Source organism: Sciurus vulgaris, assembly GCF_902686455.1.
Source record: "Sciurus vulgaris genome assembly, chromosome: 17".
NCBI classification, from domain to species: Eukaryota; Metazoa; Chordata; class Mammalia; order Rodentia; family Sciuridae; genus Sciurus; species Sciurus vulgaris.
In genome coordinates, this window is record NC_136478.1 from 42,250,079 (window position 1) to 42,275,774 (window position 25,696).

General features: G+C 49.7%; 1 protein-coding gene across 1 annotated transcript in view; it reads right to left on the reverse strand.

Annotated features, from left to right (window-relative positions):
* Positions 1-25,696, reverse strand: part of PEPD (peptidase D) — a 116,860-nt gene that overhangs the window by 43,257 nt on the left and 47,907 nt on the right. Inside the window, exon 9 of the mRNA XM_079118561.1 lies at positions 25,502-25,548. Within this exon, the coding sequence (XP_078974687.1) occupies positions 25,502-25,548 (47 nt within the window). The remainder of the gene's footprint in view (positions 1-25,501; positions 25,549-25,696) is intronic.

Sequence of the window (25,696 nt, forward strand, 5' to 3'; positions counted from 1 at the left end):
TCTCCTTCCGTCCTCTCTTTATGCCCATCTCGTAGTGCCTCTGCCTGGAGACGGGTTCAGACTCTAGGGGCCACCTCTCTTCTGCCTCCTGGCCTCAGGAACTGGAAGATGAAACCCAAAGTGGCTGTCACTATCTAAGTGTCATGAGTGCCCCTTAATGAATGAGGACAAAAAGAAACCATCTCTGGGAAAGACATACTCTTGGAAGAGAGTGAGGCCCCAGCCCTTCCTCTACCCAGAATTCCTGATCCTTCTCTATCCTGCACCAGCAGGCACAGAAATGAACTCGGTAGGCAAGACTTTTTTTTTTTTTTTTACTGGGAATTGAACTCAGAAGCACTGCGCCACTGAGTTTAGGGTCTTGCTAAGTTGCTGAGTCTGGTCACAAACTTGTGATCACATCCTCCCTCAGCCTCCTGAGTTGAGCGGACCACCAATGTGCATTGCCATCCAGGCGGTAGGCAAGACTCCTTGATATGTGCTTTGGAGAATTCAAGTCACAAGAATTACTGCTCAGCTGGGCTTCGAAGGCTCACTTATCTTCCTCCTCTGGAATCAGGTTCTTTGGCAAAACCTCTGTCTCCACAAGGAGGTATCCCTATCACAGTGTGAGCAGAGAGGTGAGACTGGTTGGAAAACAGCCTCACCTGCTTCCTCTGGCTGCCCACTGCATTTATGCTGTACCTTGACGGCCACTCACCTAAGCCAGATGAGCTCCCCACTCCCAGGGAAATAGCAATGGAGGGAGCCACAGACAGGATGGGGCAGAACCAAAGTTCTGCAGGGCCAAATGAAATGGCAGATGGGCCTCTGGTGCTGTCACCAGGAAAACCCCAGAGAGCTATCTCCCTGGGAGGCAGCAGGAAGCTTCTATTCCTGGGAAGACTGTGCCATTTCCAGAAACTAGCCTGCCATCATGAACGGATGCAGCAGGTACAGGCAAATCACCTAGAATGGGTAAAATATCACACTGGCCAAATCCTCCTTGAACAGCAAACTGAGATTCAGCAGACAGCTCCACTCTGAATGGATTTACAGTCACAGCTTCTAAATCCCCCAATTAAATGCACAGTTGCATAGCAAAGGTAGGAAGGTCAGCCTCCTGGGCTCCCAGCATGTACTGCCTGGAGATGATGGCCGTGACACGGCCTGAGTCACATTCACATATTGCTCAGAGGCACCCTCAGCACGAGCAGCCTGCTGCAGATGTGGTTGGCCCACATGCCTGCCCACCCTCCGGCTTCCCTCCCATCCTGCTTTCAGTTGGGTGTTCTTGGGTGAAGACACTTTAGAGCAATTATTTCTACCCCGCCAGGCCTGGGACAAGCTGGCCGGTCCCCCAGGTCCTCCAGGAGCTATGTAAATATTTTTATGTTGCTCCCATTCAATTCCAGCACACATGGACAGGGCTGTCTTCCCTGGTCTTTCTTATCTTCAGCACAGAATATGCCCACTAAGACCTCAAAGCACCCAGCCTCCCCAGAAATTTCTAGGAAGAGGTTTCTTTATGAAATGTCTGGAGCCTGCCTGCTCAGCTGGCTCCCACCTCTTGCAGTGTGAGCAGGTGTTTCATCCCTGAACCACAGAGCCGAACTCGGTCCACCCTGAGAAGGGGGCATACCTGCTCCACAAACACACAGGGCACAGCAAAACCCTTGAGACACTCTTAGAATAATGATGCCTACTTTGTGCCTCTAGGGGCCTTAACTAATTTATAAGGCAATTTTAATAATAACTATATATTAATTTTACATCCCCTTTTTACCTATTCTAGTGGCTCTGAACTGTTAGGAATTAGATAATATATTACAATGGGCTTCTGGGGATTTTTTTATTAACTAATGCCCCATATTTAAAAACCTTCTTGTCAAATGAGAAACATTAAGAAGCACTGTCCCTTTTATAATTGCTTCTAATAGACTCAATATTCAGGCCTTGGCCTTAACAGACAGCCCAGGCAGTACTTCCCTAAATTGCATTTAACTTTACATTTTCTCTCTGTCATCAGCAATGGAGTAATTCAGAAAGTGCACAAATGGTCATTTCACGGTGTCAGCCTGTAAATTTGGAAGTTATGAGGACCACTCAGGATAAGAGATGCTGCGGTCTTCCTGCCTAGACTTTTACTATAGTGGCTCTTCTTTGAAGCTTTTCTTTTTTCTTTGAATCTATTTCTTGAGGTATGTAACATTGATCCCGTAAAGTGCACCCGCCTCAGCTGTCCACAAACATATTCCCAGATGGAGACTTGGAAGATTTCTAGTCTCCCAGTGGGCTCCACCACTGCCCGCTCCTCCTACTCCTCTTTTACCAGGGTTTTTGCCTGTTTGAAAACTTCATATACAAATGGAATGGCACATTCCTAAAATGTGTAAATTCTTATAGCTTTCTTCATTCTACATTGTCGTTGGGAGACTCATTCATCCATCCGTGTTCTTGTATGTCACAACAATCTGTTCATTCAAACTGCCTGGGGTACTTGCTGTGTGAACACACCATGATCTCTCTACCCACTGTCCATGGGCCTGGGTCTCCCCCAGCTCCCGACCTCCTGGACCACAGACAGAGCATGATCATCTGCTACATGCTCAGTGCGACTGCTGGGGCGTCAGATACGGGACACTCTGCTCTGTTTGATGCTACCTGCCATTTCCCAGCAGTTGTTACTGCATCTTTGTTTTCTGTTTGCTTCTTTTTACTGACAGAAGAAAAACCTTCCAGACCTTCACTGTATGAACCTTAGGCCAGAGCCTGAGTGTAAGGTGTCAGCATGGCTCACCAGGTGCGAGGGCCACCCGCCATACCCCTCCTGCAGAAACAGGATGGCAGTGCATTTGGCCTTCCCTTGGCCTCAGGGGTGGGAACGTCAGAGATTTCCCTACAAATAGGACTTCACAGCAGTGGAACTTGATCATGGGGAACTGGGGACGGCTGCCAGCAAGGGGTGTCCACAAGGCACTGGGAAAGGTTGTGTCCACTGAGTGGTCACTGAACCTTGGGAACAGGGTCAGAAATGATGCACAGCAGGAAGGCCAACAAGTCACACACACAAGGTCCAGCCCTTGCATGGCTGGGTTCTCCCTGCTTTGAGAGCCAAGGATAAAGACAGCGTACTTGGGGCCTTCAACTACTGGACAGCCACAAACATCTGAGCACAGCCTGGAGGGAAGGAAAGAAGGCAGACATCAGCCTCCACGGGATGGAGCCCCAGGGACCAGGTCCGGTCCAGGCCCAAGGACTCAGGAAGATCAAAGGCACGCAGCGGAATAGGATGAGGCCAAGTGAGGTGGCTGAGGTGACCCTCCCTCATCCAGCCAGCATTTCCAGGCAGAAAAGAAAAAGCAGCAGCCACCCCAGGCTGCCGGAAAGCCACCACACTAGGGAATCCTTTGTTTTCATTTCCAAACTCCAAGGCCCCTTGGCTGTGCTAGCGTCTGATCCCGACTCAAAACCACAGGGGACACTTGGCCAACCCGACACAGAGGAGCCTCAGCTGTGACAGCCTGGGGGCTTGGAACATTGAGGCCCAAGAAGCCGGTTTTAGCAGTTTATGAATAATAAATGTAATTAGCATGATGGAAAACAGAATCTAGAAGCCAAGCAAAGGCCCCTGGGTGAGCGACTTAGCAGGTTGCCTCCCTTGTCACTTCCGCCGGGGCCCCTCAGAAAGGACAGGTGGTCAGGAGGTCAGGGCAGGGGGGCGTGGAGGGTGGTTACAGGCAGGGGTGGTGAGTTATGGGCAAGGCCTCACCTTGGCCAGAGCACTGAATGAAAAACAGTGGGGCTCAGGCCTGGCTGAGGTATGAGGGCCACCCCAGAACCGCCTCCCTTGCTCAGTTCTGAGCACAGCTCACCCTGGACCCCGCAGTATGCCTCTCTGGTCCCAGCTGCCCCACCCATGCAACGGGAATGGCGATGCTACTGTGGCTGTCGTCACATTCAGGCGGTGTGAGCTTAGCTGTTATTTGAATGACCCTCAGTTCTCCTCACAACAGCATCCTGGGGGTCAGAATCTCCACAGGTTGCAGGCAGACAATGGTCCCAGGCCCCTCACACCTGGTGCATTCCCAACCACATTCCCATGGTGTTCCCAGTTGAGTCACTGGCACCAGCCTCACAGGATGCTTCTGCTACTCTAAGGCTGTTTGGCATGGGTGTCCCTCTTGACAGATCCTCAACTTTCTGGTGCCCAATACTAAACATTCACTCTGCAAATGATGCAGGAAGGTAGAGAGGGGTTGGAGGAGGAAGGTTGCCTATAGGAAACAGTAGGGGGATGAAAGGCAGGTATGGGCTCAGGAAGGTAAGGATGGGCCAGAGCTTAAACCAGCCCAAGGCTCCCTCTATCTATTTGCCTGTCTCTTAGTCCATTCTGTGTTGCTATGGCAAAATACCTGAGGCCAGAGAATTTATAAAGAAAAGAGGTGTATTTAGCTTACAGTTCTGGAAGTCTAAGAGTATGGCAGCTGCATCTGGTGAGAGCCTCATAACATGGTGGGTGGAATCATGGCAGGAGCATATGAGAGCGTGGCAAGTGGGCGTGTGCAGCAGTGGTTGAGGGGAGGCGCCAGGTGTGCTTCATAACAACCTCTCTGGAAGTAGCCGGTCCTGTCTCACGAGAATGAGAACTTGCTCCCTGGAGAAAAAGACTTAATCCCTCTTCAAGGTCCCGATACCTCTCAATACTGCCCCCACTTGGTCCCACTAGGGACCAAGCCTCAACATGGGTTTGGGGAGGACAGAACATATCTAAACCACAGCAGCACCCCCACCTTGGCTTTGGGGTGCTGCTTTTGGCCAAGAGAACAAAGAAGAAGTAAAAAGAGAAAAAAAGAGAAGGATGTGAAGAGAAAGGGAAGGAAGAGGAGGAGAGGAAAATGGGGGAGGAGGAAGGAAGGGACAGGAGGAAAGGGAGCAGAAAGGGAAAAGAGGAAGGCAGAAGAGGGGACAGAGGGAGGGGGAGGGGGAAGGAAGAGGAGGGAGGGACACGGGGAGAGGCCCAGGGCCACCTTCCTGACGATGCTCAGCGTCTCTCCACAGCCCAGGACAGGGTGCTCCTGCCTGGCCACGGCTGAGGACTCCCCTGTCCCACTGTGGCCATGGGCCATGAGCCAAGTGCCCACCGGGCAGGGCTGGCCGGAGAGACTCCCCTCCACTCTCTCTTCCGCTGGGGGCACAGGGCTCACCAGAGAGGATGGGAGAGGGACTGCCAGGAAGTCTCTAGCCACGAATTGCACCTTTACGGGAAAATCAATGTTGCTGCCGCCTGTCCTCCCACACTTGCTGCACCTCTCCAGCAATCACTCCACAGCGACAGCGAGAGCCCGGGCAGTGCTCCCGGGAGGAATGGGTGTGGACACCCATTCACCCCATCCCTGCATCCCAGGAGGGCCTGGAAAGGAATCTGTTGGGATAACCACACCCCCACCCTGCAGCACGTCTGTCAGGTCCGTGGGCAACACTACTGCACACCTACTGTGTGCGGGCCCTCAGTGCTGTGATGGCACCACGAGCAGGACAGACCAGGCCCCGCCCGTGGAGTGGCAGTCCCTCCGAGTGACTGTGAGAATATGGAACATGCCAAGGCTGACGCCACTTGCTGGGAGGCATGGCCATAGGACGGGGCTTGCGGGAAGACTCCCCAGAGGAGGCGGCACCTTCAGTAGAGATAAGAGCCAGGGGAAACCCAGAGGCCAAGAGAAGGAGGCACACGAGGAAAGCAGCAGCCAAGCGAAGCCAGCACCCTCCCAGACTGCAGCCAGGAGTCTGGAGAAGAGATGCATTCCAGGGCCACCTGGGCTCCGACCCTTGGAAAGGAGGTGTCACCCAGTTTTGGCACAGTACTCTGATACTGTCTCACAACAGTCAACTCTTCCTTTCAAGATTCTTTTAAATGATAGTTTGTTTAACTGCCAATATCAATTGACCAGCAAGTCCATGAACAAATAGTTCTCCACGTGTCTCTGAGTCCAGACACTTTTATTTGTCCCCAAGTATTTGGCAGGAACCAGTTACATCAATAAAGAAACGTCAATTTTTAACAGCCACGTGAGATGCAAAAGCCTCAGATGGATTTTCCATCCACAAACAGGGCTCCTGGTTGGAGCCGTTATTAACAGCCCTGGGAGACACACGGGCAGGCCCGGGAGACAGTGTTCTGGATTTAGACAGGATTAAGGAGACACTGTAGGCACAGACCTCTAAGCATCATAAATAATGCTAAAATTTTAGACTGTGGTTGAAGCCTCTGCTGTCATGATCGCTTAGGTCATGATGTGTTTGATGTTTCAGAGGAAAATGACAAATATCTTTCTCAACAGCTAAGTGCAAGGAGCCCATCAGAATAAATCCAACCAAACTGCCCACTACAGGTAAGCAGGCGGTGTCCTCGGGGGAGAATCTTCAGGCAGGTGGTGATGTTAGAAATGACTCAGAGAGTGATTGCCGAAAGTGCATTGGACCTGTGGTCTGGGGTCTGTTTGCTCACATTCTGGGCATGTAATCTCACTGACGGAGGAGGCAGAGTTCCAAATTCCATAGGGTCTGATACCCAGGCAGTCCCCAGTAATAGCCAAGTCGCAGCAGAGCCAAAGAAAGGGACTTAAAAAAAAAAAAAGAATACTAGTATAGTGAATTGACTCAGGAGACACAATGAACAAAAGCCATGAGTGATTCTCTGAACAGCTGGTAATAACCCTCTCAATTGTGCTAACTGACCTGCTGCCAGACATAGTCCCCAAGGACGACATCAACCTTTGAGATGGGGGACATCCGACCAGGCAGGGACAGGTCCATGGTGCTGGGCACTGAGTGAAGACACTCACTTGCTTTCTGAGCCCTGAGGAACTACTGAACCCCAACTCTCTCAGGAGTCAAACTGTTCATTCAGCAATCCTGCCCAGCCCAGACCAACACAGGGTACTTCCTGTCCTGGGCCAAACACATGTTGCAGAAGATGGAGCTGCAGAACATCAAGGGAAGAGGTGGGTCTTCACCCCAGGGCTTCTACATCCCAGGTTTTCCTGATGTCCAGTTCTTGCACTGTCCAGCCAGCAAGCCCAGGACTGGAGCAGCTCCTGGGTGATGGAGGTGGGGATAGCAGGGTTCTACCTGGGGCCAGTAGAGCAGGGTTGGCTGTCCTAGAAAATGTTCCTCCCATGCTGGTGGCCCACCTTGGAGATGAAGTGACATCTCAAGAAGGACTCATGGCAACTGTGGGGCTGAGGAGTGGTCGGTCTCCATGGTTGCACAAAAACACCAGGAGCAAGTGGAATGCTTTTGACTCAGAGAGGGATCTGCATTTGGACAGGCTGGTCTGAGTGTGGTTCTACTATGGGGCCAAGCACAAGTGGCTACTCCTGGACAGGACCTGGGGTGCTGAAGGCTGGGCACAGGCTGTTGAGACCAGGTGCCTCCCCAAGGAGGGAAAGCATGATGTGGCCATCCCGGGCTCCCATGGCCTGAGAGCACCTCACGTGCACCCACAGCCTTAGGCTGCACAGCAACTCTGGGGTCCTATGCCTCCTGGCCCCCACACACAAGTCCTAGAATACCTAAGAAGAAAGTTCCTCTGGGCTGTGCACCTAAGCCAAGGGGCTGCAGCTGTTTGTGGCCATGACTTCTGGCAGGACCCTGGGAAACAGGGACCCTCTAAATCCCCCCAGGCACAGACAAGTGGGAGCAATGGCTTCCTCCTCTTCACGTGGGGGTAGGGGGGATGTGGGTGGCCTGCTCTCCTGTGTGGGCTGCCTGAGGTACCCACCAAGCCTCCCTGGCATCTCTGTCTGTGAGGGTTGCCTAGCAATGCCTCAGGTGCTTGACCACTTCTTTTAGCTTCTTAGGGGCTTCCAGTAAAGAAGTCTCCCCAGGTGGATAATGACTACCCCAGTTCCTTAAGTGGGTCATGAGCCCAGCACTGTCCTAGCCAGGCTGTCCCCACCTTGAGAAGGGCCCACTGACTATCAGCCTGTCCCATGATTAAATCAGACCACAACCTCGAAGGTGCTGTCACCCTCGAGCCTTGAATAACGCCTCTCATAAACTCCCTGGAACAAATACCAAGCTGTACAAGACGGGACTCCAAAATATGCTCTTAAATCATGATTTTATACCAGCTATTCTGAAGCATGGCAATGGGCCATCTCTAACACCCCTGAATGGCATTTGGTGTGACGTGCCACAGGTGGGTGCCCCTGGCTAGAAATGAACCTTTCCCCGCATGCTCTTCTGGTCTCTCCTCTGCTGCCTCAACTTCCCCAGGGGCCAGTGACTGATGCCTCTCCCAGACCTCTCTAGCTACTCGAGTGGGAAGTGCGGCTGATGTCCTTGACTCTTTCCTCACACAACCCTCCCTAGTCTGATAACCAACCCCATGACTCCACCTTCAGATCCCCAGGTCCCGCCCACCACCTCTCACCCCTGCAGGAGCTCTGGCTACTCCAGCTTTGACCCTCGCCACTGCAATCTGCCCTGCCATTGCTGCTCCACAAGACATCAGGCCGCGCCCCTGCTCTGCTGGCCCTGTACCTCTCCGACCTCTCCCACCCCTGCTCTATCCTCTCACCTCCTGGGCCTCCTTGCTGTTCCTCTTCTCCAACAACCTGGGACCCTTCACCCACTAAGGGTCTCAGCTGAGTCCTCTACACAAGGCCTTTGACAACACACACCAACTCATATCTTTTTTTTTTTTTTTTTTTTTTGGTGCTGGGGATCGAACCCAGGGCCTTGTGCTTACAAGGCAAGCACTCTACCAACTGAGCTATCTCCCCAGCCCCAACTCAAATCTTAAGAGGACCCAGTAAGTCCCCTTATGACCTTTCTTTCTTCCCTCCACTGCATTTGCCACCACCTAATATGTTGTTTATTTTACTTTTTGGTTTGCTCCCCCTCTAGAGCTTCACAAGCATCTGTTCCTCGGTTTTGTCTCCCAGTTTCAAGAAGAGTGACCGGCACCTGCCATTATTCAGTAAGGGTTTGTGACAAAACAAACCAGCACAGGCAAGCTGAAAACACGATGCATTGGCACAAAATGGACCATGAGCGACCTGTTCACCATGGGCAGGGGATGGTGGGCACCCATCAGTCTGTTTGGCCCCAGCAGGTAGAGAGTCAAGAATTTTGCTATAATCCAAGCAAACCCACAGAATGGTTAAATTGGACCTCTGTGAAACAGACAGCCCTAGCTGGTTGTAATAGATAGTTTTGGTCAAACTTTTGGTATCTGGAAATGATACTGGGCACTCCTGGTCTTGAAGGGACAATGAGTCTGGTTTCTGCTCTTTCCATAAAGTCCAAAAAGATCATCCTGGGCTCCCCAAGACCTCTTGAGATGGCATCTTCAGAAAAATGCCCTGGCATCTAACATCCTTCTGGTGAGATTGGCCTTTGTCCGGCCTCAGGACCACCCGAGAATGATTGCTCCATGTAGCCTCATTGCAACACCAACAGGTGTCCTTTATCTGCCAGCCCAGTGGCAGGGAGCTGATTCCTCGATAACTGTGGGGCTGTCCATAACCACATCCCCAGGAAGCTGGGCTCTGGAAGAACACAGCCTTAGAGTGACTGCCGCCTCGCTCTGATGGGTGTGGAGCTATCAGGTCCTCATTCCCCCCTCCAATGGTGGCCTGGCCTTGTTCCGCCCCTTCACTCCAGAGCATTTACAGAATGCCGGCTGGGTGCCAGGTCTTGCTCTGTCTGTAGTCCAGAACCTGCTGTGACAGGCCTTCAGGGACATTCCTGCCCATGACCTTTACCCACTTACCACCCTTCTGGACTCCAGCTCTTAATCTCTGCATAGCCCAGCCCTTTGCTCTGGACCTGCTGTCCTGAAAGGTCACAGAGAGAACAATGCCAGGGGAATTGAATGGCTCCCTGGCTTCATCTGACCTTGTGGGGTGGGGGTTGTTGGGCCTCTTGCCCCTTCTTACACAGTCTCTTCATGAGATGGAGCTTTCTTCTTTATCTGGAACTGATCAGATTCTGCCCTGATTCTGGCATTATGGTCTATGTCATAGTAATTCATAATGTATTAGGTATTTGCCCTTTTTTGTAGATATGTTTTAAACTACAGCTACCCCAAAAGCCGACTTTATCTTTCCAGTGCCCTGGTACAATGATAACTACCAGGTGGAAAGAAGCAGGGCCCTTTCCATCAGGCGGAGGTCATCACGGCAGACTGGAGTACAGGTTCTGGGGTCACTGGCCAGGGTTTAAACCCTGGCTCCTCCGGTAGCCCACAGTGTGATCTTGGACAAACTGTTCAGTCTCTTTGTTCCTCACCCATAAAAGGAGCTTAGTAGTAGCCCTTATACTAAGAGGGCTGCTTTGAAGAGTAAATGGATCATACCCTCGTTTAACTATAGACATGCAAAAGGCCCAGACCAGAGGTTTGTGCAGCTAGGCCTCAGGCACAGGCCTCAGGCAGTGTCTACCTGGGCTGCCCACTGCTCCCTCCCTGGCAACTTTGCTCAGTGGGGACAGAACAGTGTCTGACATATGTAGGTGCTTAATAAATGTTTGCTGAACAAATGAATGGACTGAGAGAGAAGTACTCTGACTAAGGCAGGCAGAGTGAGAAGGCTTGTCTCTCTCCCCCTCCTCCCTCTCCCCTCTCCCAGGCGGGGACATGAAACACAGCCAGGCCCTGACTGAAAGTGTAGCACCAGGGCCCTGGGGATCTCTCCTCCTCCAAATTCATGAGCCTCATAAAAGTACAGCCTGAGGGCAGAGCCTCTGTGGTTTAAGCAGGAAATACAATGACCATGAGGCAGGAGACAAAGAAGTCAGCAGACCAAGGACAGCACTGCGGCTGCCTAGACTAGCCTCGCTGTCAGGGGGCAGGCCATGTTCGCCAGGTAAGGCCTGACCAGTCTACATAGCCCAATGCCACTTGATGGTTGGGAGCCATCACCATGACCCCTCTTCCCTCACCCCAGCATCCACTCTATCCACGAGTCCCCTTAGTTCTGCTCTAACCACCCTCTCCCTACACTTATGCGTCCAGTCTTTCCAGGCACAGGGTCCTCCCTGCTATCACCTCCATTGACTCACCACCAAAGCACCAGCCTTAGCTGGTCAGGTCATGTCCCAGCTCACAGCAGCCTGAGGAGCATCTCACTGTAACCCTGCCCTGCCGCCCACCCCTCTCCTACCCACTGAACCCCACCCACTGGGCCCTTTACCACAGGCCTTCTTAACATGTGGCAGATGCTAGGTTGGCCCCTTACCCCCTCTTGGCCTCAGCCTGAGGGTCACCTCATTTTCCTGGATAATAACTTATCGCTATGCTCAATTCCCCTGCGTGCCTCTCTTCCCCCTTGAGTCTAGCCGGGAGGCCAGGCTGGGCCAGCCCATTGGAATGTTGGGCAGTGCTGAGTCAGCATGTGTGAACCAGCAGACCAGGGCCACGCCGGGCTTCTCCAGAGAGCACAGGCATTGTTACAGGCTGAGCTGTGTCCCCCTCAAATCCATATAGGAGAGCCCCAGCCCCTGGTACCTTAGAATGTGACTACATTTGAAGATTGGGACTTTAAAGAGGTGCATAAACCAAACTGAGGCCAGGGTGAGCCCTAATCCAATTTGACGGATGTCCTTGTAAGAGGAATCGAACATACAGAGACACCAGGGATGTGCACCGCAGAAGTAAGGCCACATGAGGCAAAGGTGAGAAGGCGGCCATCTGCGAGCCAGAGGGAGAACCCCCAGAAGAAACCAACCCTGCCAACACCTTGATCTTGGATTCTCAAGAATCCAGAACCACGAGGAATAAATTCCTGTTGCTTAAGCCCTTCAGTCTGTATTATTTTGTTATGGCAGCCCAAATAGACTAATACCAGAAACTCAAGGCCCAAGGGGTGACAAAAAGGTCTCCAGATCTATCAGAGAGGCAATGGCCACAAACCACTGGGACCTGCATCACCCAGGACCTGAAGTCTGAACTACAGTCCCCCAAGGGTCAAAGCCAAGACCTCGGAGGGGCTGGTGAGAAGACATGAGGACCCTTTCCTGTATGCTAGCCCCGGCCACGACTTGGAGGGAGGGGCCTGTGTTCTCATGGCAGAGGAGAGAAGCAGCCCCCGACCTGCATGCCCCTGGCTGGGTTTTTGCCCACCCTTAAGAAGAGCTGCCGGTCCAAACCATCCAGACATCATGCCTGTTAGAGACTCGTTTCTTTCCTCTTCAAAGCATTATAGATTGATTGCCAAGTCCTGCAGTAAATCAAAAGAAAGTCACTACTCATTACCTACTTAGAATTCCCCGAGTTCTTCCTGGGAAACCATTTCTCAGCTGTTTGATCGCGGAGCCACCAGCACTGTCTCCAGGCACGCCACCCATCGCGGCAGCCACTCGACACTTTTTTCTTCCGGGCTCCTTTCTCAGTACCTAGATGAATTTCCACCTTTCTCTAGCTCTTAGAGGCTGCCAAGATAAATGATTCAAAGACTCGTGTTGAAAATATATGGACTGCAAAGCTGATTCTGCTTAATGAGCCAGAGTTGGGGAGAAAAGCATTGACCACCCTCTCACACAGGACAGGGCCATGCTGGCTGCTAGCCTGACTCACCCTGGCATCTAGACACTCCCTCTGGGGTCTTTTCACCTATGGGATGCTGATGCTTATCTGGATCCAGCCAAAACCAGATGCCAATGCCATGGCCAAGCCCCTGCTATCTCTCACACAGTGTTACCAAGGGCCTCACAGGCACACGCCGGCTGGCTGTGGCTAGTGGGAGGCAGGAGGTGCCCTGCTTGTATACTGTACATTCAGGAATAAGCACCTCCCTAGCCCTGCAGCTGGTACCACTTCTCCAAAGATTCCTACTCCCCTAAAAGGGCACGCTCACCAACATGGCTGCTCAACCCCAGGTCCAGAGGGAGGGCCTAGCGGCAGTGGCAACAGCTTCCTCCTCCTGCAGAATGGTGAGGCTTTCTTCCACCTATGCCCATCCTGTCCTGGGATCACAGCTTTCAGTTGTGACCTGCTATCAAACCCACCTGCCTGTCTCCACGGCCATGAGGCAGCCCCATCAAGTCCTACTTCTGCTTGGATGAACACTAAGAGAGTAGACGAGCAGACACAGCGCCCAGCCAGGCTCTGACCTAAGCAGCTACTCAGACATCTGTTGTGTGGGGAGACTGGACCTGCCACTAAACCATCCTCTGTCACCTCAGGCTGGGACCACAGTATACCTCATCCTAGCTGGCATGCCCAGGAGAGCCAAACGAATAGGCCACAGAGCTGCTTCTGAAGCTATGATGTGGGAAAAGCCTTATACCCCCAGCGCCAGACACAGACAAGGCCAGAAATCACTACCACCAAAAAAGGGGCCCCAGAGTGCTGTCACAAATATGTTCATCGAGCTGGTGCTTAGTGCTTAGTGCTTAGTGTGTGTGTTGCTCAGAGAAGGCAGTCCCAGGGAAACACACAGTTACACAAACGCAGGATAAGAGAGGGATGCAGAGGTGTGCCCTGCCTCTGCAGAATGGATTTGTCTAACTAAAGGGTGGAATTCACACAAAAGCAGCTGGCTGGGTCTGTGAGCAGCAGTAACATGACCCCAGACCCATGTCCTATGCCCTCCCCGCTGCCCCAGGCTCCTGCAGATGCCAGGATGCTTGACACAGACCGTGTCACTGCAGCTAGGGCAGGATCATGCTATGCAAGCCCTTGACCTAAGGTCTGTCATCAACACCAGGACCATCAGCAGATGGCTCCCCTAGGTGTCCAGACTCTTCAGACCCTCCATCATGGCAGTGATCCAAGAGCCCCGCCTCCCTTGAGAGCTGCAAGAGCCCAGCTGAGCCGGTGGAAGCAGCCCAGCCTCCTGATGGTCTCTGGTCAGCCAGGGGAGGAGGAGGCTGCGGCCAGGACTGTGGCATGGCCTGGCACAGCTGCTGGGGGAAGCTCAGGGGCCCACACCCTCCATGGCATGGTCTAAAAGGAGCCAAATACACGGCCTGAACTGTAGGCAGGGCAGAAGCAGGCCTGGCCTGGGTGACCTCACAGCCCCATGAGGGGCTGTGACATAAGGCCAATTATTGGGGCCTCTAAGCCATGGGAACCCTGCCCCACCATGGTTCTATCATAAATTACCTCCAGGTTTCAAGAGCAGACATGCCTGCTGGCAGATAGGGAAATGCCTTTCAAAGTTCCTAGGTTAAACCCTTCATGACATCCACAGAACTCGAAGCTAGGAGGGAAAAAAACTCAAGGCCCAGAATAATTGCTCCCACAGGGAACATCTTTTTGCACCAGCATGTAAAAGGTCTGGATGAGAATTTGCTAAAAACCAGCCTGGCACCAAACCTCACAGCATAATCACAGCTGTCTGCTTGCTCTGGGAGCCAAACCGAAATAACCCTTCCTACAGGATGATTCCTCACCAGGCGCTCCCAGGACATGCCGCAGCGCTTTCAGATGGTTGGAACAAACAGGACAGAGCTCCCTCTGAGATGGGCGATGGGGCCGCACAGCTCAGAGGCCTAGCGGCCCCTGGCAGGAGGGAAGCTGACCAGGCATTTACACACTAAACATGAAAAAGTCTTTTTTTCTGCACCTCTTCCATTTTTCTTGAAATACATGACCCTTTCAACTCTCTTTCTTTTCCTTCCTTTGCTAGAGACACTGGTATGAGAAATCTTTCTCAACTAGGAAAGAAGCAGCAGCCTGAGATTGATGAAAGGGCCAGGCCCAGGGCTGCGGGAGGTAAGCGGGAGGGGTGAGGCCCGTGGCAGGCACCCAAAGGCTACTCAGCTACCACCAGGTCACTGCTCTGTGCAATTCTAACTTAAGGTTACTTACGATTTTCTAGAAAAAGTCAGGAAAATCTATTTTTAATCACTGATTCAAATTAACCAAAACAAACAAATGAACAAAAAACGAAAAAACAAAACAAAAACCCTTTAGTTTGGGGTTGAGCCCAGAGACTACCAGTTTACAAACTCTGGCCTTGCCTTGCTAGAAAATTCCTTCTGAAAGCCCTTCAACCAAGGCCTTGGGCCAATGGAGAGAACTCTAGAGCCCCTAGTGCTGATGTCAGTTTTACTGGGGCCTCAAGTGGAAGGCGGACCAGCTAATGGGGTTCAATCAAGCACCCTCCAGGCAGCCAGTCACTGCAGAAGAGACGTCCCCTGTTTCCACAGAGAGGGGGCTCAGCACAGGTGGGGACACTTGGCGCAGCCCACATCCCACTCCTCAGCCCCTCAGGGCAGGGGGCTCACTTGTGCAACCCACCAGGTTTCCCCCCTTTTTCTTCTGCACCTGAGCCATTTTCCACAGGGCTCGGGGGCCATCAGACAGCCCCCAGTCAGACGTGCAGGAGCCACGGCAAGTCTCCCTGTGGGAAATGGGAGGGAACTTGCCGGCCTCCAGCCAGCATGTCCTCAAGGACAGCACAGCTGAAGAACAGGGTACAGTCTTAATGGAGAAGAGGCTAAGAAGGGGAAGGGGTCAAGTTACAAAATGCACACAACTAGTGAGCCCCAGAACAGGTGTGAGGGGGTTACAGGAAACAAATGGGGAGACAAGTATGGGAACTTACAACTACTGTGGAAGTGGGAATTATGAGAGAAAAGACTCCAGCCCTAGCGTACCATCCAAATCTCCAGTGTGTGAGAACAGGAATTTCAAAGGCCCAGAGCTGAAGAGAGCGATCAGTGCTCAGATTAAAGAGGCAGATCCTAGACCATCATGGGGCTGCAGGGACAACCCCAGGCCCAGGTCCATGTCCATGGCTTCTGACCCTAACAGTTCACCTCATTACCTTCTGTAAATGAGAAGGAAGCCACAGAGACAGGGAGCGGAATCTGTCCAGAATGACATGACAATTATATCAGAGCTTTTAGATAACATGACCCAAGAGACTAAATGCTTGCCCCTGGGGAGTGACCAGTAGAATAACAGACAGGAAACAGAGTGGGTGAGACCCCTCCTTGGGTGTGGCCACTGGCTTGTCCACTGTGGGCAGACCAGCCTCACTGGTGGCCAAGCTGTCCCTGACTCCACAGACAAGCCAAATATGTCAATCAGTAGGCTGCCTCCTCCTCCTACCTCATCCTGTCAGTTAGGTGTGAGCGATTGCCCCTTTGTCTATCCTTCACAGATCTGAGAACACAGAAGGCACCTGATCTGCACCTATCTACTTGATTGTTAGGCCCTCCACACCCACCCATGCCACCTACTGACTGGAGAGCTGGAAGGCTGCCCAGGGCCCAGCTCTGCGGCAACCTAAGGAGCGGGCCTCCACTTGGTCCTCCCAACTGACTGGCAGTTGGGTGGGATTCAGTCTCTCAAAGCACAACCCAAGCCCAGAATGGCACCAAGATGGATCCTTAGGAAATACTGTTACTCTCAAGAATAAAAAATTCTCTAACTTAGAAGCAACCAATAATAAACCTTAACAATAAAGGAGGGCTAGGGTGCAGCTCAACAGTACAGCACTTGACTAGCAGGCATGAGGCCCTGGGTTCAATCCCCAGCACCACAAAAATAAACACACACATACATAAAGGAATGAACAAATATACACCAGAAAAATCTAACAAAAGAAAACATTTAAGCTGGGAAGGATCACAACTTCAAGGCCAGTCTTGGAAACTTAGAAAGACCTGTCTCAAAATAAAATTTTAAAAAAGGGCTGGGGATGTAGTTCAGGGGTAGAGCACTTGATTAGCACATGTGAGACCCTGAGTTCAATCCTAGTACCAAAACCAAACCAAAACAAACAAAAAAGCCCCAAATTGGTTACTAATTACAATACCAAAATCAGATAAAATCATATTCAAGATCCAGACTAAACAGGTTAAAAGGATTTTCTTGCAGACTGTATAAGGGTAAAATACACAATAAAGATATAATAATCAGCAACCTGTGTACCTCAAACCACAGACCACTGAAGCAAGAAAAACAAAACCTAATTATTCAGAATCACAAAAAAGAATTCAAAACCTCTCCTTGGAGCAAACATACAAAAATAGGGAAGGAGAAAGACAATGGAAAAAGATAATAAACCTGATTAATGTACACTATAATACACACTAAAAATAAAAACTAGTTTCCAGTGTTCCATAAAATATTGACAAAAATGTTTTTGAACAGGCCACAAAGAAAAATCTCAAAATTAAAAAAAAAAATTACACGGACCACATTTTCTAACTATAAATGGTGACAAAACCAGTAACTAATAACAAAAAGTTAACTAACAAAACCCACATCAATCTAGGAAAGAATTAGTTTCTTGGGTCAAAAAACAAATCAATCAAAACTTAGTAGGATACAGCAAAGGCAATGTTCAAAAACAGATTAGCCAAAATCCATTTATTACTAGGAAAGAAAAAACAAAGTAGGATTCATCTAAACAAGTTCCAAACAAGCTTCAGGAAAGGAGGAGAAAGAAGTTAATAATTAAATTGAGAATCGATGAGTTAGACAAACTGTAGAGCTGAAAATAAATTAAAGAACAGATTTTATGAAAAGACCAATAAAACAGATAAAATCCACACAAGGCTAATCAATGAAAAAGTACATGAATGCATAACAGGAATAAGAAAGGACATACAACTATGGAGATATTTTTAAAAACGTAAGAGTTAATAAAATTGGCAATTCTAAATCCTTGGTGAATATGAAAACTTTCTAGGAACATATCATGTATTGATTCTAAGAGTGATGAAGTCAGAATAAAACAACCCCATAGAAAACCTGCAAAGTGAACAAAGAAATTCTCCCCAGAGAAACAACTACTACTGATTACATCAAAGGAGTTCTCATATATATAGTCAAGGAGTAGCCAGATCCTATATTGTTACAGAAAACAGAAAAATATGGAAGTTTCCCAAAAAATAGGATCTACAAAGCCCCTGGATCTCCATATATGGCTAAGAGAATTTGTAAGGGGGTAGGGAGCATTTATAGTTCAACCTCCCATTTTAAGCCTGCATAAAATGCTCATTAAAAGAACAGATGCAAACATCATTATGAAGCTTTGTGAATATCAAGCCTATTCTATATACTAGATGTCTATCAATTCACTGACTTATTCCCAAGCGTGCTATGAAGTGTCATCAGTATCCTTCTTCCCAGATGAGGAAACTGAGGTACAGTTATCAATTTGCCCAACGTCACACGGTGGTAAGTGGCAGAAGTGGACTAAAACCTCTAGGGACTATACTTTAACCTGCCTCCCCTTTTCAGTCTACTTAAATAGCAATCTACTGTTACAAAGGAGAACATGTGCCAGGATGCCACACTGCTCCACAGCAGGAAGGTTAGTGGTATATCCATCTAATGTATACCACTGCTCAATCTTAGTTTTAAAACAATTCTCCAATAACAAAAACCAGGCTCCTTGGAGAGATTGCCCTAGGGTTGAGCAGGAAATATACAAGATAAGCATGGAGCATCCTGCAGCGCCATTAAGTAAGTAAGTGCTCAGAAAGCAAAAGGATGAGAGTGTGCCAAAGGAACACAGAAGCGAGATGAAAGAGCCTCCTTCAAGGCACAATGTTAGAGTGTAAGACTAGATTGTAACCCGAAGTATAAAATGATATCCGTGGTCTATACAGATATAAATTTTTTTAAAAAGTTGAATGAATAAATAAGTACAGAAGACTTACCAATAAATAACATCTAGACTCTTCCCCTCAAGGAGGTGAAACCTCCCCCCATCATTATGTGTGGGCTGTGCATAGTGACTTCCTTCCAGAGAACACAGTATGGAAGGGGAGAGGGGGACAATCACTTCATGGAGGGGAAACCTGACAAACACCACCTTAGCCAGGTGATCAAGGTAAACATCAACTTAAGTCATGTTGACAGTACCTACCCTTGCTATGACACAATGACAAGGGCACTTTGTGATCTTCCGCCCAATAATCCATAAGCCCAGTCTAACCACAAGAAAAACTGAAAATGAAAGACACCCATCAAACTACCTCAGCAGGACACCTCGACACCATCAAGGTCATTGAAAACAGGGCAAGTGAGAAACTCAAAGCCCAGAGAAATTGGAGGACGTGAGACAACTAGATTTAATATGGTCTCCTGGATCCTAGAACAGAAAAAGGTAGTGGGTGAAAGCTAAGGAAACTGGAGTCAAGGATGGGTGAGAAATGACAATGCATCAGTGATGTTCCTGAGTTGTAGCAAATGTTCCATAATGTTAACTGTGGGGAGAATGGGTGCAGGGTATTTGCAACTCTTTCCTCTAATCTTTCAGTGAACTAAAATAAAAATTTATTAATTGCTGAACACACACATACAGCCAAGTGAGAAGCCAAAATGGCAGCTGATAAAATTTGACATCCTTTCCTGATAAAATCTCCCAGCAGGCAAGAAAACGCTACTTCCTTACACTCATGATAAATATTTATCTGAAATCAACAGTAAGAACCAGGTTAGTGGTGAAACACTGGAGGCAAATCCTTAAGGGACTACTGGCACCACTGTTGTTTAATGTGGTTTTCGAGGGACAATTCGTCTGGCATTGAAAAGACAATGCCTACTTTGGATGGTTTTGCCTGCATGCCTCTCTTTAGGTCTGCGTCAACCTTATTTGAAGAAAGTCCTTCTTGTTAGTTCTTTGTCCAGCTTTTTTGCTGGTATGCACCCTGAATGTGCCCATTTCTCAGTTCCTCTCAGGGACAGGATGAGCTACCCCTGAGAATGATCAACCTCATGGGATGTCTGCCACCTTCAGTCATAACGACTGCCCCTGAGCAACCTGATCAGTTTTCCTAAACAGCTTCCCAGCATACTACGTGGAGATTTATGACCAGACCCTGGTGCCAGGACTGCCCAGCCAGTATGGGGCGGCCTAGGATGAAGTAAAGACTGCCCTGGATTCTCAGGAATTCTCCACCCAGGACAGATTCTGAGGTTAAGAGGGGGTTTTCTGCAGCCAGACACGGGGGCGGAAGGCGTCCTGCTCACATGGGTTGTGCTGCAGCTCTCATCCCTCAGCCTGGTCAATGGAGAGAGGCTGCATCTGCTGTGGACAGTGACCAGGCCCACGGAGAAGAACCCATCACATCCATTCCTGCCCTGGATGCAGACCTGCCCCAAAGGGCCCCAAACAAAACCCTAGTACCCTTTATGGGGGTAGATAAACTGAGGGCAGCTTCACTGAGACACAGGCTTGCCCAGGCTGAGACCAGAGTAGGTCAGGCTGCACTTAATTGGCTGGAAACAGTGCATTTCCAGAACCTCCCCAAAAGGAGGGAAATAAGAACCTCTTGGTGACAACCATTGCTAATGAAACCTGGGTCCCCAGAATGACCTAAGGAAGGTCCAAACCCTGGCTAGAGACACAGGGCCAGGTCTGCTCATATGCCTAGCAGGGACAGTGCCTGGGTAAGTCCTGGAGCAGAAGCAGGCAGCAATGGCACAAAAAGATGGTTCTGCAGAGATAACAGTGTGCCAAGAGGGATGCACAGACAAGAAGAGGACTATGATATCTGAGAAGGCTCATGGCCTCCAGGGCGCTGGAAATGTAGACCTGGAAGGTGTGACAGAGAAACAGGTGCCCAGCTCAGTGGGTGGAGTGGGGGAGCTTCCCAGAGTGAGTGATACACTCAGGGGCCCACTGAGCTCATCTGCTGCCTGCAGGAAAGGGGGAGCAGCATTTCAAGTTTCTAATGCCACCCCACTTCCACACACACACACACACACACACACACACAAAAGCTGCTTAACAAGAATGCCAAAAGGTTTTGCAACCTGGGTAAACCAGAAGATCAGCCAGCACCTGACCCTGCATGTGGCTTGGATAGACTGTCCATGTGGGGAATGGGGGTGTGGCGGTGGGGAGAAGGAGCGGTCAAGCATATGTGTGGGGTATGTCTGTGTAGGTGTGGTGTGTACAGAGGTATGGGGGCGCTGTGGGTGATGGTGTGCGTGTGCATGCACACACACTAGGGAGATGAAGACCCTCAGGCTGTGTCCCCAACCCCCAAATTTGGACTCAACAGACACAGTGAACACAGAATTGTGACTCACTCCATCTGTCCAAAGGGCAGGAAAAAGCAATAAGACCTTTAATTAAAAAAAAAGAAAGAAAGAAAAAGACACTGCACTGTGAGGCCAAGTTCTTCATTAACAAAGGATTCAAAGAAAACAGGAAGCTACTGTCTGTAACAGAAGAGCAGGAAAACCCAGGCCTGGCTGAGGGTCTTCAGATGGGACCAAGTGTTTGCCAAGGAAAATTCCAGCCAGAGGAGGAGGACAAGGCCACACCAACCCTATGGCACGTCACATAAATGACTCACAACATCCCCAGTCCCACGCTATCATGTAAGGGCCCCAAACACCCTACTCGTGGCTTGGAAAGAGAGACAGCATAATTCCAATTAAGGTCCCAGGCTGTCAAAAACATCAAGTTATTAATCTCCTTGTGGCAAATGTGAGCCGGGACCTGCTTACACAGCCAATTGAGCATGCTCTAAATTAGTGTTTGCAGGTAATTGATTCAGCTGCCAGCCCGGTGCCAGCCTGCTACAAGCTGGTTACGCCACTAACATTAAATAATATGAGGCGGTAAAATGGACCGCCTGATTGGGCCTGCAGTCAGATGCTGTTAGAGCCCGATTTGCCCAAACATTAACATCTTATTGGTTTAACACAATTTACTACACCTCAATTTCAGAAAATGATTTTCATTTCCTCTGAAAGCTCACTCACAGGCACAGCACGGAGGATGAGGTATCTTATAAATGCCATCAGCTCACTTACTATTTTTTTTTTAACATGCCCACATGACTATGTAACAAATCTTTGATAATTTAAAAAAAAAGAAAAAAAAAAAAAAAAAAGACGAGGCTTAGAACTGGGTCTCCTGGCCTGAATGAGCTCGGTTGTCCTGGTGGTGTCCCCAACCTCCTGCCTCTGCTTCCAGTCTGACTTGCAGGATTCCCGGTCCTTCTGGCCCTGTGTCCCTCTGTGAGGCTGGGGCGGGTCCAGCAGGTTTTAGGGATGCCCACCACTTGTGCATAAAAGAACAGCTCACTTCTTTTTAACCAGGTGAGTCCACAGTCTACAGAGCAGTCAGGCCACCCTGACCTTTCCGGGCAGTAGTCCAGCCTGTGGTAAAAGGGCCATGTCCCCTGGGCAACCAACACCTCCTACTTTAAAACGCTTTTATTCCTCAACCAGTTAAGAGAAGAATTCTGAAGTCCCTAGTGGCATAGAGGATGGTAGAAAAATAGCTCAGGACCTTTTTTTCTCTCTTCCACTCATCCAACCAACCAAGCCACGCACATTTCCTGACACCAGTGGTAGATGGAGCATTGCACAATAGATGACATGTGGCTCCCAGGAAGAAGCCTCCAGGCTCCCATGGATGCAGTGATCTGGGCGGTGACAGAGACATGCCTGCAGGGAGGGAGCTGAGGCAGAAAGAGTCTGCCCACCTTATGACAGAATATGCCCCCACACATCAGAGGGGATGCCCTCCTCAAATCTGGCCAGGGACCCACCCAAGATGTGATGACATCTGTGGACAACCATCTTCCCACAACCTACAGGAGTGATACCCCCGTTCCCATCTACCCTTCAGGAACAGAATCTGTGTCGTTAATGTAATCTCTGCTTCTACTTTTCCCTGGAGAGTCGTCTTCTCGATTCTAAGCTCTCGGGGATCCATGACCAGATGGCTCCCACTGGACATAGGTACCCTCTGGATTGCCCAGGACTGGCCATAGGTGGGAAAGGCTCGAGGCAGGTGCACAGGAGCATGCACAACTGGCCCAGCACACCAAAGCCATCCTCAGCACCATTTGGAAAGCTGCTATTGGCCACGGCCTCCCGGCATGATCAGCCGGCTACAGCCTCCAGTTTCAGGTCCCTTTGTCTGCAGATGAGGAACCATCAGGGCCAACCCAGGGACCCTGTACGGATGGAGGGGAGGGGTGAGACTAGGGTACTGATAATATTAAGGAATTACATTTGTCTCTCTGAGTCCACAGGGTAGGTTTGGGGATCCCCTTGGAAACCAAAATCCCCCTTAGATACTCAAGTCCCTTACATAATATGGCACCATATTTGCATATAAACTATACATATCCTTTCATACACTTTAAATCATTTTTAGGTTCCTTATAATATCTAACATGATATAAATAGTTGCTATACTATGTGATTTAGAGAATAATGACAAGAATGGAGTCTGTACCTGTTCAGTACAGATGCAATTTTTTTAAACAAATATTTTCAATTCACGGTTGGTTAAATCTGCAATGCAGAACACTCAGACACAGAGGGCCAACTGTATTGTTAATTTACTTAGATGTGATAATGGCAGGGTGGTTATATAAAGAGAAAAATATCCTTGTCAATTGAGACACCTCCTGAAGTATCTACTACAAGTGGAATGACATGATGTTTGAGATTCACTTTTAAAATACTCCAGTAAAACAAAACAAAACAAAAAATAAAACAAAAGACCTGATGGAGCCTCTGGGGTTCATTATATTATTCTACTTTTTAGAAATCTGAAATTTCTCAGTAAGAAAAAGAAAAAAAGAAAGACCTTCTCCATTACCAAGGTAGGGGGACTTGTAAGGGTAGAGGGGAAGGGGAGAACTGGAGTCTGTCCGCAGGCTGCCGCAGGGTGGGGCTCTGGGATACCACAGGGGCGGTGGCTCAGGGACCCTTTTCAGAAGCCACTCTGGAGCTGAACCACCTGCAGCTTAGGACACAAGGCTGCAGTGTGCAGCACAGAGTCGGCCCCTCACTGTGAAAAGCTATTCTTGCTTCAATTTCTTGGTTATTTTTATTTGAGGCATCAGCCATGGGTCACTATGAGTCAACTGATTTGGGAACAGGTTTCTGGGGCAATGCCAATCTGAGGGACCCAATGCCCAGTCACCTCCCTGGGGCATAGTCCTTCTGTCCCAGATACTCAGGAGGGTTGGGATCCTGGGGATGAGACCACAGAGACTGCAGTGCAGTAGATCCCATGGAGGCAAAAGCTTGGGCACTGTGCATGCCCTTCCCCATCTTCCTTGGCATGATGGAAATGAGTCTTTGATGGACACTTGTCACATGCCCCATTCTGGGATGCCACAGCAGCCAGGCCATTTTAACCTCTTACTACTTGGGTAAGAACTAAAGAGAAATACAGAGGCTAACTGTTCAGAATGCCTTTCAGGAGAGACTCTGAAGAAAACCCCCATCCCCAAGTCACAGCCCCAGCCATTGCAACCCTACCTATACCTTGGCCCTGCTCCCCACACTGACGCAACAGGCAGGTCAGAGGGGATAGGGGGATATATTAGCCTGTTGATTGTTACTATAACAAAAATACCAGAGGCAGGCTACTTATAAAGAAAAGAGGTGTATTTAGCTCACAGCTTGGGAGGATGAAATTTCAACAGACCTTTGGTTTGGCCACTGGTGAGGGTTGAAGTGTGGATGACATCATGGCAGAAGCATTTGCAAGAGCAAAAGATCATACTGAGAGCTGTGTGGTGCCAGGCTCCACTTTGATAACAAGTCTCTCTGGGGAAACTAACTCAGGATCCCACAAGAATGACCTTAATCCTTCTGAGGGCAGGGTCCCCAATGACCCAAGGGTCTCTCACTAGGCCCCACCACCTCTCACATCACCACACTGAGGACCAAGCTTCCAACACATGAAACTTTGAGAGACAAACGACATCCAAACCATTGCAGAGGGCAATGTGGAACCAGCGGAACCAGCATCCCCCGGGCCAGCTCTGCACAGGGCAGGCCCTGAGGGCATCTGGGCCAGACCTGGGCCCTGTGAGTGGGGAAGGGGCAACAACAATTCAGCTCTTACAAGACCAGGTGTGAGAGGGAAACCCCAGCTGGGGAGAGGGACTAGCAGTTCTTCAGCGTCCCCTCCCAGAGGTTCTGGGTGGTGTAGTCATTGGTGGGAGACCCAGAGCATTGGTGGGAAGGGAGACACTGGGGAAGTCAGGGTCTGAGTCAAGGGATTCCATATGCCATGGGCAGTAGAAATGCTGATTCTTTGGTCAAGGGGTCCTGGAGCAGGCGGGCAGCCCCAGGAAGCAGCCCAGGTGCAGGGGCTCGCTGCAGGCTAATTGAAGCCGAAGGCCAATGGAGCTCTCCAGAGCGCTTTATGAGCCACTTAACCATCCCTCGACCCAGTTGCCCAAGCACAGCAGACATAACGGCAGTGTTTACACATAAAAATGGCAAGCTGTTTTACTAGCAGCTTTTAGAGTCACAATAGCAGCTATTTGGTAAAGTTTCCTGCAAATTGCAGAAACAAAGTCCAAGAGTAGAATGATGGGCACTAAACCACCCTGAAAAGTAATGAAAGACCATTACCATCAAACACTCTGCCAAGAGCCAGGGAGGTGGCCACAGTCGGGAGAGAAATAATCTCTGCCCAGGACCCCAAAGCGGCTTGCAATCCCCACCTGGTCTGCACACTGCGCTGTGGCGCCTCATCTGTTACTTGCTCAGGGAACATAAATCACCGCTTTTTACATTTTAATCTTTACCCAGAGAGACACAGCTTACCTTTCCATCTCATATTCTTTCATTCCCACTTTTACAGCCTTCATTACCTGGAGGATGGATATTAAGCAAAGACATTTATACTAACCAGATAAGTAACACGACCTTATAAATAATGTATAGCATTTTTTTTTTTCAAAAGAAGCTCTTCTTTAGGAAAAAAAAAGGAGGGAATGATATGTGCACACACCATGGTGT